The following is a 15,707-nucleotide window of genomic DNA, read 5'->3' on the forward strand; positions in this document are numbered from 1 at the left end:
TTGGTATTTATAGTAGTCGGTGGTTGGTATTCTTATTATTCAGGTTAGCTACTTATGGTACATAGCAGTTAATCCGACGTTGTATGTATTTAAAATCGGACAAAATACCACTGAATGATATTTTAAATGCGTTCATTATAATTTATTTGAATATTTCGGCATAACTAATGCAAGTATACGATAATACTTATCGCGTATATACAAAATACTACTGTATAGTTGTATAGACTGCAGAGTTTAATATATTGTTCAATAAAAATCAGCACTATTTAATTTATTTTACATTTAGGTTTATTTTAATAATATGGGTTAAATTTCTCACTAGGTACAATTTGTCATTCGTAAATAAGAGTGCTTTATATACGAACAAATCTACATCTTCACTCTACAAAAATAAAAACAAAAATAACAAGCCACAAAATATTATTATCTATAATCTATATAATTTATCTCTGATAACCGTTTTATTTAAATGGATGTATCAAAAGATTATTTTTATCTGGATAATATAAACAGATCGATATTTGTTCGAATTAAATTATCAACGCTTTACACTGGATTGCAGTAATCTAGGCATTCGTCTATGGGTAATAACTGTGATTGACACTGATGGTGATAAATGGTTGTAAAAACTAGAATTTTTAAGAATGTTAGAGTTTTTATAAAAATATAACATAATATTTATACGTACCCACCCAAATAAATTTGTATTAAAATGATATTTCTCTAAAACCTATAACATTCAAGGAAACAATAACTTTTATTATTGACAGTAAAACGAATATACATTATTTATATGGAGATTTATTTACCTAAGCTAAGTAAATATGAATAGTGTAGAAAATGTATTAAAAACATTGGGTTAAGCATGGCTTTTAATTTATATATGGTTCTACGATAAGTAACGAGGACACAATATCATTTAATACTTTGTTCGAACAACGGTCCGTGGTTTTTGTGTACGACAAAATGAATCACACTTGCACACACTCTTAAACACGCAATCGGTACATATAATTTGGGTATTCGCTTACCTATATTATCCCTACTCAAAAATATTACTGTGCATAAAAGAGTTCTTAAATTATATGAGAACGAACTTGGTATTTACATAATATATTTTTATTCATGATATGTCGACAGCGTAAATCGGAATGCCTATTTTTTTATAAAAATATAAAAAATTAAAAATAAAAAGCGTAATAATATATCATATTTGTATATAGCAATCGTCGGCTTTTGTTTTGTCGATAGAACAATTATTATTAACAAAAGGTTCTTAGATATAATATTAATATCGGTTCTTGTGCGATCGCTGCTGTCACCGGCATTTCATCTAAATCCTTTTACAGCAAACGCGAGAAATCGAGCTTTCGTCTCTAAATACACGAGCACAATGCGTGCCACAATATCTCCGTCATTGCCATTAGCCCGAAAAATAGCAACCCATAAACGTCATATACAAATTTTAGTGCCTCGTTCTTATATAATGACACCGTTGGCATCACTTCTCCCGCGGTCGACGACTGTTATATTATATATTATATTATTATGAATATTATACGCGTTCGCGAAACAAAAATTAAAAAAAAAAAAAAAAAACCGAAAAACAAACTATGGGAGGGGGGCTGCTATTGTGGGGTCGGTTAACGACAGCTAGGATTAATCATGGACGCAAATAATGATAATTATTTATCGTCCGCGTCGTCGTGCTCATAGCTCGGGCAGGCAAGTTAATGACGTGACGGTAGGGATGCTAGTGCGCTCTAATAGAGTGAATTTGGTATTGTCAAAGAAAAGGAGAGCGAAAAAAAATGAATTGAAGTTCGGTAGTGGTAACAATACGAGCGAGCGCCGCGGTGGGGGTGTAGGGGTGTCTCCTTATCTCTCACACACGCCGACGACTTCGATCGATAAACCCTTTACTCGATTTTGATAAAATATCCCCACCCCCGTTCGAACATTCGTCAGAATGCAGAAAATATTCCGGCACATCGTAATATTATTGCGATGTTATAATATAATCAATTGTCGGTCAGATAAAATCCCTGTCACTAAAATAATACGATGTTTATATATACACCCATATAGAAACGCACACCAGTGTCGTGTGCACGCTTCCGGTGAACACGTCACCATCATCATGACCTACATAATTAAATACACTTAATGTATAATGGATATTATAAGTTGCGGTTGTCTATACATACAGACTACAGATACTACTTTAATTAACATGTGATCGGTTACAGAAATATACCTACAACAAGTAAGAAGACGTTCACGATTGCATATTATATTATGTGTAACGTAATGTAGGCGCAATCAACATATTGCGTTGAATCCTGGCTAATTCTCAAATGACTACGTTTTACATTTTGAACAGATCAATTATCTGTCCGTAATCGATCGTTTATTGAATGCGATAATTAGGTAAAGTCACTTTGAAATTCAAATTTATGACCACGGTAGCATTTTCATTATTTTTTAACACGATGGGTATGATGTAATGAAATATATAATATTATGAGTTTACATAGAGGTGATGTATAACTTGTCACCATAGAATATTTTTAATCTTTTAAAATAATAAAAAATGAGATGTGATTTATTAGATTCTAATTATTTTTTAAGAAATGTGTTGAAAAAATGTGTTGTAAAAGTGTTGATATTTATAATTTTCAAACATAATACGACAATTTTTATCTTGATAAATTAACAATTTAATGTTGAGGAAGGATAAGTTATTACCTAAAACCAAGATAATCCAGATGAATTTGTTCTATTATTTTTTCAAAACAATGATATTTTAGAAATGTATAATTTATTTTATGGTATTTTGTATGTACCTTAAAAAGTTAACATTTGTAACTGTAAATAAATATGTTTTTTTTCAAAGTTTTTAAATAAATGAAAATGTTGCGTATCCAAAAATCAAATCCTGAATTTGCGCTTTATTATTTATAATCATTGAAAATTTAAATGCAAAGAGTGGTGAGGTATCCTACTTTATTTATTTAAATTCGAAAAACTCCCACACAATTGATATTCATTATTAATCGACATTTTTAGAAAAGTGTTCTTTGATTTATAAAATTTAAACAAGAGCATTGCTATTAAAATTAAATCTATATAACATTTTTTTATTTGAAAACATTCCTTATAATACATCTAATTATAAAAACAAATATCAGGTAAATAGAAATAAAAATAAAATAGGTACAATAATTAATGGAAATCAACTAATTCAGTATTTATGAATACATTTTAGGAGGTAAAAGTGAATGAAAAGTATAATAGCCTCATAATGAAATTAAAATTTGAAAAATTCTGTTTGATAATGATAGCATTTGTTTGTTGCAGATGATATTTATTTTTTCCTGTTGTTTATTTTGAACGATTATGTATGTAAATTAATGGAAATAAAAGCGTGTGTACCAGAACATGTCTCGCTTATAAAAAGAAACAGGGGAATTTAGCGACCATAGGTTTATGTGGTATTACCAAAAAATCACACACGTATGGAAATGAAAACAGATAGTTAAATTACTTAAATTAAATTATGAATATGAATGACGTTATTGTGTTTGAATATTAATGTATGAATATACATACTGTGGTCCAGTAAAAATATTAACATATACCGAGGAGGTTATTTGGCATTTGCTTTTAACTTTAAAATTATCTATATATATTTTATAATTTTTTAATAAAATTCTTTATTAAGCCGTTACAGAGCTGAACAATAAGCTTCATTGATAAAATAATAAAAATAATGACATGAAACTGAAGAGAAAAAATGAAGAGTACTTCGTCATGAAACATGATGTATTTTTTGATTATAATTTCATAGTTGTACACAGTGATAATTAAATTTATTATGTTATTCGTATTTGATTGTGGCGGGGTGTCATACGTTAATATAAACAAGTTTAAGAGAATTTTTTGCAGGTAAATAAATATTTCATAGGTACCTACTTACTTTTTAATTACTTGTAGCTTGTACTATAGTTACTCAATATTATTTACTTATTTTTTATTAGTTGTACAGCAGAAAAATAGAAAGGTATTAAGTATACTATTATATGTATTTATTTGGACAAATGTTGATGTACCACTTATAATGAAACCTAAATTTGCTTAAAATTTCAAAGTCGTGAAAGTTGTTGTACATTTATTCAATTCATGACACTAATATTAATTAATTAAAATCATATTGCATATCAAATTAAAATAGTTTGATTAACCTTTAATGTGTTATATAATTTTTATAATTTTAATAAAAAACATTACCTACTAAACATAATGATAGAAATATAATTATCGTTTAAGCTACTATTATTTACATTATAAAGTAAGATTATTTATATCAAGGCTGACAAAGACAATTAAAGGTTTTTAACTTAAAAGTTAACAATACCTTTGAGTATCCAATATTTCTTTTATAATATTATATATATATTTTAATTACCTAATGATTAATTATGAAGGCGAATATTGTGCGATATGAAGTACGTTTTAGTCGCTACACAATTTAACCAAACCCCTCGACTGGATCCTCTTAGTGGTATACGTAATTTCACTATATACAAGTGGCAAACATAAGCGTCAGGAACCTGCGACCGTTTAGATATGTATCTCCCTGTGTGGTTATGTCCTGCGTCCCAAAGATTTACGGTTCCAGCGAATCATCAATCTTCAAAGTCTTCAAGGGTATACACAAAAAAATATATACCCAAGTTACGAGATAGGGGTGGAAATTTCTAGCCTGAGTTCTTCACATTAACTCTCCGACGTACCATGGAAAAATCGTTTCGCAAAACACAATTCCACACTGTTTCAGCTTCTGTGCTTACCAACCTAATACTTGAGAAACTAAACCATTGAAATTACGACAAGACAAATGCGTGTGTCATCCGAGAGTAAATGTACGTATTTTGTCAATACCTAGTTTTTAAGTCAACACCATATAATTAAGTATACGAAGTTGAGCTTTCATAATATGTCACCACATATTATGATACATATTTTTCGATAAGTTATACTATCATATTTATATAAGAGTAAAGTTCTTTGTAAGCGACTCTTAAAACTTTTTTTCTAACACTAGTAGTAACACAAACGTTGCCACTCCTATCTTTTAAGTCTACTATGGTTTTTGTTTTTATATATTCATTGCAATTTCAAAAACACGTTGGACATGATTAATGTAAAATGGTACCAGTATCAGGTACATTTTAAATCTGACTGGCATCGAATTACAAGTTAAGACAATATGCATTTCTTAAAAAAACAAAAAAGTAATTAAAATTACTTAACATCGTTTACTTATATGGTATATCTCATATTTTCTGTGTCGTTTTAGAGATACTAACATACAAATGAAGAAAAAAAACAGTGACAACTATAAGTCATAGTTATACTGTATTTGTAACTGTAATCATAGTTATGGACAATATTTTAACTCTAGAAATATTGTCTGGGTAAAATATTATCTCGTTATATAGGTATGTGTGTATATCGTTTATCATCGTATACATTTGATACATTATTGTACATTGCTAAGTCGTTTAAAAAAAAAATAAGATAATTTATCTGTTAAAAATGGTAATATTTTGCTTCGATGTTTAGACAAAATGGAATTAAATTGTTAAAGTACGTAGGGATATATTGAATATAATTTTTATAATGGTAAAAATTCAAAGCACATACAATTTCTAACAAATCTTCTAATTATTATTAAGTATACAATGCATATAACATAATATATATTCATAAGTGCATAATTAACAATATGATTTCTATGAAATTACCATAAGGGTAAAATTAATAATGTTTATAATAATTAATAATTAATTATGCGTTTCCAATGTAAACAACATTATAAACAGCATTATGTACTCGCATTAAATCCAAATTCCATGTAATAAAGTACGATTTCGATTTGTCATTTATTTATAACAGTTTAAATATCCGAAAACAATAATAATTATAAAAAGAAAATTGGAAATGTCAAACAAATACTTCACACAAACCTAGAAAAGCTCTACTGCAGTCTACGTGTAAGTATCTTATGTGTATATCTGAAATATATACTTGAAAACAATTGTCATGGAATCCTTAGAACAATTTTAAACGAAGCCATTTAGCATAATTTAGACAAATACTCGTAATGAAAATTTTAAAATATAAAAACAACATTTATTTAAGTAATGATCGTCCAAAAAGTTCTAAATTTGTTTTCCAAACACCTATTTTACGTATGTTATTGTGTTTGAATTATATTAAAATCTATTATAATATGCAGAGCTAAAATAATGTGTGAAAGGTTTTGATTAATCTTAAATGCACTGTTTGAAAATCGAAATAGAATTTTCAATCATTTTGTTGTGCCTATTTTTATTTAAAATTATAATTTTCCAAATTAAAAGTTTAATATAATTATTATGTGTAATTTTAAGAGCACTATTTTTAGTTCAACACACTTTAGTGATATACTATAAAGCACAATTTTATTTTTGCATTACTATAGTTTTATATTTGTAAGTAATAGCATATTCATCGATTTTTTGTTCATTTCATATTTGATGGTTATTGTGTTCTACAACTACCTATGTATTTTTTTACCTAAAGTATATAATGGCTACAGTAACTACTAATATATGAGAATTATAATACAAATCTTTGAAATTTAAGTAGAAATAATTTGAAAATAAAATAACGACATCGATCACTTTACAAAATAATATGTTATCATTACAAGTGAATATTAAATTAATTGTAAAATGAGATTTCAAAAGTTCTGGTAGTTCTGGTGTACCTTACGTATTTGTTCAGATGCTCTTAAATATAGTTGTGTATTAATAGGTTTATTTGTAAGCATTATTCATGAGTCGGATTAGTACATTCATTTTCGTTGAGTTGTTTTCGTGTGACTGATGGTTCTATCTAACAACGTATAATAAATAACCTGGGAATTCTATTCAGGTTCATAAATATAATTGGAGCCATTTATTTATTTGTCTCATCCACATAGTTAATAAAGTACCTAAATAATACAATATTAATTAATATATTATTATAATTCATACACCCTAGTATACTATTTTAATTAGTTTAGCATAAAAGTTTATGAATGTATTAATTTATAATATTTTAACAATGAAACCATGTATTATATTATCTCACTTTATCAAACTATTAAATCACTAATTAATTTTAGCACTGTTTATTCTAAATTAAATATATCTGACAAAATAAAAGTGCAGAAAAAAAATTATTTACTTTAACAGTTTAGATATTGTATTCCTTACTAAACGCTTGTATTGCACCATAAAAAAATAACAACTAAAATAACTTTAGTAAATTTGTAAATATTAGGAAATATAAATATACATATTCTCAAATGTTTACAATACTTTACATACTTTTTTGATTTTCTAAGTTGCTGATTGCATTTCCATAAACGTCATGAACGTATAAACAAGTTTTTTTTATGCAAATTTGTAAATCCCATTCTGTAATGTTTGAGGGATTGTTATGTTAAATCACTCCAATCTTAATAAAAACACAAGTTTTGTCGGAAATTTTAAGAAAAAATGCATAAAAGTTACATTTAGTACAAGTAACGTTAGGCACCTAGGTACTAATTTTATAATAGTATGAATTTATTGCCTAAGAAAAAAACTCAACAGTCTTAAATCTAATAAAAAAGACACATTCGTAACATAACAAAATATTGTACACAAGTTATTCTTACTAATAACAAACTCAGTTACTTATTAGGTACATAATATTTTTTTATAGAACTTAGCCGTTTTTATAGTTTTGTTGAAAAATTCAGTATATTACTTTATTAATATCATATTAAACACAGTATCTATAAATATAAACGCAGTTTTAAGTTTGAGATGTTAATATGCCATGATAAGTCTTCATATTGGAGATAGAGTAATGTATGAACTGCCTGTACATTTTCGTCGTATGATATTATTTAGTAAATGTCAAATATTGTCTTAATATTATATATATGTATATAAATGGTATGGTATTGTAAAGTATATTATTTCTCGTTTAAAAATAAACTATTTTATTAATTACTTTATAATAATAACAATAATAATAACATGTTTGGGGTTCTGATGTTAATTGGTTATTATGTAATTTAAATTTATAGTAACATTATTGATTTTTTTTTATTGTCATGTATAACACAGTTATCAAATAGTTTAATATGACAAAACCATGTGTGTTAAATGTTAACAAGATAGAGGAAATTGCTGTCGAAGAATGACGAACAGCAGTCACGCTCGAAAATAAAAGACAATATCACACTGTTTATAAAGTGTGAGTTGAATTTTTGTGGCAAAAACAAATAGGAAACTAAACATTTAAAATTCCGGCAGGGTATCTTATGTATATGCACATGATATTAAATTATATTATTATATAATACACCATACAGTGCATGGGATGTTTAACATTCATTTCGATTCACAACTGATATCAGAGCACAATAACGGGAATATTATAATACATTTTATAAAATGATACTGAACAAAGTTCTGCTTATCAGTGTTTATTGGATGGGTAGTTTAAAATTTTAAAACTTTGTTTGAAAATAAGTTATCAAATATTTATTTTAGAAATATAGGTGTAACTAAAAACTAATTTTGTTGAAAATAGGTTTACAGATAATTTTTCTATTTTTTTTCGAACAAAAACAACTATGATATTCCAAAATTACATTTTTCGAGCATCTAATTACTAAACTGGGTTTTTAGTTAGCCATGAGGTTTTTTGATCAAATTTTCTATTAGGAAAAATCATAAAATTCAAAACTAAAAATATCGGACATTATTATTCTAAAACCAATTTATTAACTCACTTCCCGGGATCTTTAATACTCGGGATTGATAAAAATAGGATGTAAAATATATTCTTCCTATACGGAGAAGACAATTTGTTTTGTACATAATATTATAATATGCGTTGTATATATTTGAACGATATGCGTAAGTGAGTAACGGTCGATTAACATCATCCAACACCAAAGAACTGCATTGTGTTATTGAACGGCCATCAACGAAACATGACAATTAAACGTACACAATATAAAATGCTGCAGTAGTAGTTTGGTTCTGTTCGGTTTATGTCAGAACGAAGCCAACGATACATTTTACTGAAGAAAGAAAATGGGTTGTGTAGGGTAGACATCGAAGTTTAGTGTAGCTAAGTCACTATGTTGTCCTGCCTTACCGCTCATACTAAGAAAGAAAAAGTATCACCCAGGGCGATTGTCAATAGGCAACCCAAAATACCAACCACACCCAAATAATACGACCTAGATTTTAGATCTTGGAACGATGAAAATGATAAGTAATTACTTACAAAATACTGCGAAAAACGATTGCAAGCCCCGTGCTTAATTTATTTTTCTTGCCCATAGTGAAGGTTTTTTAGGATCAATAAACGGGGCTCAAACGGAACATTAATTCCTAATAAAACATAGGTAGAATCAAGTTCTCAGATACTTGTACCTAAGCACTTACTTATTTATATAGAACGAATGGATGAGTCGCAGATGTGTATCAAAGTATAGACACAAAACAGATACAGTTATACAACATTTTGTTGGTCCCGTTTCACAGGTCAACAGACCATATAACAATTGTGCTATTGGGTATAGTCTATATTGTGACGAATTACCCAAAAAAAAAAAATTTCGGCATCGAAATGTACCTTTACATTTGATGGTTGGACTAGGTTGATCTTAACAAAAAATGCTGGTGCTTCTTTTATCTTAATATGTATTGACAATACAGGCAAATTACAGTTAGTTCATTGAATGTATTAAGTTTCAAAATCCATACTAGAATGTTCAATTTCTTATTGCTCATGAATATGAAACACTATCCTTTGATTCCCTTTTTTTCAGAAAATAATTCAGAGAGAAAAAATGTGTTTTATAATTAATTACCAAATCAGTATGATAAAAATAGTGAGGGTTAGAGAATCCCAAAGTTTTATTTCTAGAAAATACTTTTATATTAATACATGTTTTCAAAAACGTTTTGTGCATAAAACAATATATATTAATATTTATGTTTAGATCCTTACTAAACTAAGTACAATCGTATAATATATAATAGTAATAAAGAACTGTTTCAAACAAATTACAAAAGTGTATTTTAAATATCTAGGTAATCATATTACTTATACTGGGTGGAGATATTATTATAATTAATTATGTTTCGTTTATTAGGTACTTAGGTACTCCAAAAAAAAGTTGTAATCAAGTTTTTTTATTATATACTAGATACGACTCTCTATAATTATTGAGTACTAAAAATGAGATCATTTTTCTTCTTTAAAAGGAAAAAAAATAACGATAACTTAAAATATAATAGATGTATCTTATACTAATTATAAAGTTAATAGATAAATTTAAAAATACTTTTAAAATTTATAAAACGTTTGTAAAAGTATGATTCATTTGTAATGTTTTTAAATTGTTAGTTTGTCAAATCGAATAAATGATGCAAGCAGGTCGTGCGTTACACTCATTCTTCAAAAAATAATAGTATAAGAATACTTAATCATTTTTTTTTTCATTTTTACAATAGTTATTTCTATAGTGGAGTAAGCAGAAGGGTTGTAAATATTCACATTGCACTTAAAGTAAAAATTAAGTATAAAACAGTTATACTATATTTTTTACTTGAATAATAATATTCAGAATGTACAACTGCTCCGTTAAAAATGCATGATAACTCTGCATTAGGACATAAACTGTTAATGTCGTGATTTAATCAACAGTTTTTCAATCATAGTCATTTCCTCGAATAAATTATATTCTCGCTAATTGAATTAAGTTATAAAACGTACCTACCTTATTATTGAGTATAATATAATATAATATATTATATATATAAAAAAAATGTAGTGTGAATCATGTTGAGTTTACAGCGTTGGCTGAGAATAAGCTATAGCGTGGTGGCCTCGAGAGGGGTTTGTAGAAAATCTCTCATACCCAATGGCTACCAAAACGGTTATGATATAAAACGGATATTTAATATTTTTACCCTTTAAAAGATTTAAGTGGAGGAGATGACAATTTTGGTGTGAGAGGTGGAAGCTATAGAGGAAAACGGATAAAACGACTAATGGAAATCTCTGAGCAGTCACACTAAAACGTTTCTGATAAAGCTTATATATATCGTATATATTGTAGCCACAAACGTAAGCCTTTTTTTCAGAACGAATTAAATCAACTACGATGCTTGTAGTAGTTGCTGTATACGCGTCTCTCCAGTCTTTTTTTTTTCATCGGTAATTCAGATTTCAGACAAAAAGTGTCGACGACAACAATGCTACATACCGACGACCAAAAATACCTACCATATGTTTACCTACAAAATCGTATCAAGAATCTAATCATTTCTCTTCAAATTCTCTTTTTTATATTTCTTTTCTGAAATATTTTCCTAATGTGCTTTGTACACATTGTTAAATTGGATTTCAAAAGCACTTAAATGTTAATAATTTTTATAGATCCATTCAATATTATTAAGTTAAAATTTTTTTTTCCCAGTATCTCAATCTTCTACTTAATACCAATACCGAAAAGTAAATTTACTTACCAATTCAACAGAACCATAATGCCGCCTGCTGAACACACCACGTCGAGATATGAGATCATTAGACGACGATCTGAAAAAAATAAATTATTGTTTTAAATTAAAATATTTTGTTTTTCCGCTTTTTTATTTTGTACTTTGTAACTTTGTTTAATCAAAAAAAAAAAAAATGTTCGTTTAAGTAGTAGGCTTAAAAAACATGTTTATGTACTACGGTAAATATTATACGAAACATAATTATATGAAATTAATCTGCTCGTAAGTTGCATTTTATCTATTATATTTATTTTAAACAATTTAAATTGCTAAACTTATGAAAATCAGCGGTTACATAGAATTTATTTATTTACTTATAGACTACAACAAAATTGTTTTTGTTTCGATACCCGTTGTCCGTGAAAAGATTGTATTATTATATTAACTAACCTGCCATAGAATTTAAATTTGTATGACTGTCGCATAAGAAGTACTGTTTTTTTTTTATCAAATTATATTTATACAATGCACTATTGAAAAAATATAATATAATTTATTTTTGCTTACAGGGGTTAGATTTGGTATCAACATTGTTCTAATATTAACTATGTTGTATAAATGTAATATCATATAAATGTTTTGAAAATAAATACAAATAAACTATACTTATTCTAACCAACAATCAGTACTTTTATAACTTTTAACGAATCAGTGTAACTGCTCCTTATTCTGGCCTGGTCAGAATATATTTGTAATGACTTGAATTTAAATCATATCAGACAAAAATGAAGAACACAGACGACACTTTATTACAAAGTCACTCATTTTTATGACAATAATTTAATACGATGAGTCATACATGATGATCTAAATAATCCAATAATCAAACTATAAAATAAACTAGTAACAAATTACCTACCTATGTATATACAAATTCAAGCGCGGATACAAGATATACAGATATATTGCAATTAATAATATTTGATAATGAATCTACATTACTGATATCATTTAAAGTTATGGGATTCAATTAAATTCACAAAACAGGTAGGCTGTAACATTTTACTTTTTTTAATTAAAACATTTACCTACTGTGAAACAAAACATCCATTTTTGCTTCTTTACTTATTTGCATAATTTCCTTTTAAAAAAGAATGAAAATAAGACAGTAACAGTTGTAAAACAATTTATCGAAAAAGTTCTTTCTAACATTAAACTTTAACAAGAAGCCATTAAAAAACAGTGTTTTTGGCAAGCTTTTGGGTTGAATTTTCTTCTCTGTGCACCTAAAAGGCTACAAGTATAGTGTGTTGCGTGTATACTGTACCTATACCTACGTTATATTATTTTCCTTTGATAACACAAAACCAAAATATTTCACATCAATAACCTCCATAATACATTGAATTAATTAGGTTAGGTTCTATAACAGTAGGTAGATAGTTAAATTTAAATGTATTAAATATATTAGGACATATCTAACTATACGATTAGATAAAAATATTTTATATAGTTTATACATTTATAATATAAGTAAGAATAAAAAAACCAATTTAATTTAATTTAAAAAGCTATTTTTTTATGTTCTGTATGAAAATCGCCTAAACGTAAGATACATTTTTAAGTTAAAAATATTGAGATTTTTATTAATTGTTACTCTATATGGCTATATTTGTTATAATTGTCAAGTTTTAGTAATACAAATTTCTAGTTTAAAATAATATGTTAATTTAAATTAAAATAATGATTGAGTAACTCTAACTGTTGAATCTTAATAAAAAAATGTTTGACTTACATTTTTAATACCTAATAACTATAATTTCAACTATGTTGAATTTTAGGACTAAGCCTTTGACCAAGGCAAGTGTCTCGTACTCCCATGTTATAAATATAGTTTTTAATTCATAAACAAAGATCAAAATTAGTAAATATTACTTAATGAAGCAACTTATAGTAAAAATAATATTATGACCTTAGAAATATCAATTCAATGTAAACTTATACAAACAATGTTTAAATCGAGTTCAAAACAATAACATTTTATTTATATTTTACATAACATTTGAGTGAAAAAATTAACCACACTCATAAATTTGACAAGGTTTTAAAATCCTCATGATAGTGCACATGTTGCAAAGCTTCAAAACATGAAATCGAGCATTCATAAGAAAATATCAAGTACATGAGAGTTTACGCTTGTATGCATTTTTATAACAAAAATGCATAAATAAATTCAAATTTTCCACTTGAATTGATACCGTAAAATATTCAACATTATATACTCAATAAAATTCTTAACGACTCAAGTATAATATTTGCATTTAGAGGGATTCAAGAAAAATATGTAAAAGCCTAATGCTTTATCTTATAGTATTATTTAGTGTGCATAGTTGATTCAGTATGTCACTATTTTACGATGGAAATATTGTTAAAAATAAACATTATGGAAATGGAAATGTGTTTTGCAAAATGACAAATCTAAATATTACACGTGCTATGAATTGTAATTCATTTTTATTTTATCAAATACTATTTGTTATAAATTCCAATTATCAAAGTATTTACAATTTGAATTGTTTACTATGACTGTTATTTTACAACGAATAACCTATGATGTTGTTATTAATATTTAAAATCTCAATCATATTTAATATACTACTACGTATTCATATTCACATTTCAAATTTACACTTGTCTTCTGGTAATTGCACATTATATTATCAACATGTGTGTGAAATAAATATTTCGTGGAAATAAATGTGCCACGGGCCTACTTGAATACTGTTATATTTTGTTTGTTTGTTTGTTTGTTTGTTTATTTATTATTATTGTTTAAGAGTTGTTGTCTTTAAACAAATTAAGAACGACTGGTATTCACAGTTACTAACTGTTTTACTATTCAACAATATTATAAGCAAGTTAACATAATACAATTTGTTTAAAAATATACAATCGAATTTTTCTAAACTATTATACTTATACATTATTGATATTTAAAAAAAAATTAAAGGTGGTGCTCTGATTTAGAAAAAAATATTATGCTTGAAATAACTGTGAAGGGGGAGGTTTCTATAACCCCCTTTGCAAGTAACTCATAGATATTCAAAGTTGATCAATAATTATTATTGCAAATTATTACGCAGAAAAAATGCTTACTTATTTTCAACAAGTACCTATAGTTTAAATTGCAGTTTATCTATAAGAGCAAAGTATATCTAAGTATCTAATATTAATAAATATAATGATTACTATTATAAATTCATATAGTATAGTATATATTTGGTAATGGTAGGTGTAATATGAGGTGAGTAAGAAAAATAGAATTGTGAAAAATCGAATTTTTTGTAAGTTTCTAACCTCACTTTAACGAAAAAATGTAAATGAACGAGAAAATTACGGGTTTGGTCGTACAAATATGTGCTTACGTGCTGAATAATGACACAGGAAAAATATGAGAAATCTAAATATTTTGCTCCAGGATGGGGCTAGTTTGACATGTGTGAATTAGGACAAATGTTTTTAAAAGCCAACAGTTAAAGTTAGAGCTGTGGTACCAGACGTGCAAATACATGGTAATTACGTACTCAGTATGAGGGTTGGAAAAACTGAAAAATTTAATTTGTGTCACAAGTCACTGAACTCAACCTTTACGCTTATCTTTGATTTACTCCTAAACCAAATGCGTACAAATTATATGTTGTTTAAATTCTTGCAAATTATGTGATAAATAATTGAATAAAACAATTTGGAATTGGGAGGAATTGGGAACATACACTTAACATTGCTCAACGTAAAAAATATTATAAATTTAAGATAACATCATATTATATAATATGCACAAAATGCTTTATTTAGTAGTTTTAAGTAGTCGATATTTTTTTGAAATTCTTTTTGTGTTTCTACATTTGTCTCACCAAACGTAAGAATGGAAATATAAAATATATTAATTTAAAGTTTTGAAACATTTGATGACATGATGCCAAATATTCAGTATAAATCAATATCGCAGATACGATCCATAACGCCATTGTATTAAAGTGTACTATGGGGCATAATTTTTCTTTTTATGATGGCGTACAAAATTTTTTTTTA

At 26.9% G+C, this 15,707-nt stretch overlaps 1 protein-coding gene across 2 annotated transcripts in view; it reads right to left on the bottom strand.

Annotated features, from left to right (window-relative positions):
* Nucleotides 1–15,707, bottom strand: part of LOC111036789 (GTPase-activating Rap/Ran-GAP domain-like protein 3) — a 121,018-nt gene that overhangs the window by 88,927 nt on the left and 16,384 nt on the right. For both annotated transcript variants that reach the window (XM_022318975.1, XM_022318976.1), the window contains exon 3: nucleotides 11,643–11,712. In XM_022318975.1, coding sequence (XP_022174667.1) covers nucleotides 11,643–11,712 — 70 coding nt within the window. The remainder of the gene's footprint in view (nucleotides 1–11,642; nucleotides 11,713–15,707) is intronic.

The sequence above is a fragment of the Myzus persicae genome, unplaced genomic scaffold, assembly GCF_001856785.1.
Source record: "Myzus persicae strain clone G006 unplaced genomic scaffold, MPER_G0061.0, whole genome shotgun sequence".
Taxonomy (NCBI): Eukaryota; Metazoa; Arthropoda; class Insecta; order Hemiptera; family Aphididae; genus Myzus; species Myzus persicae.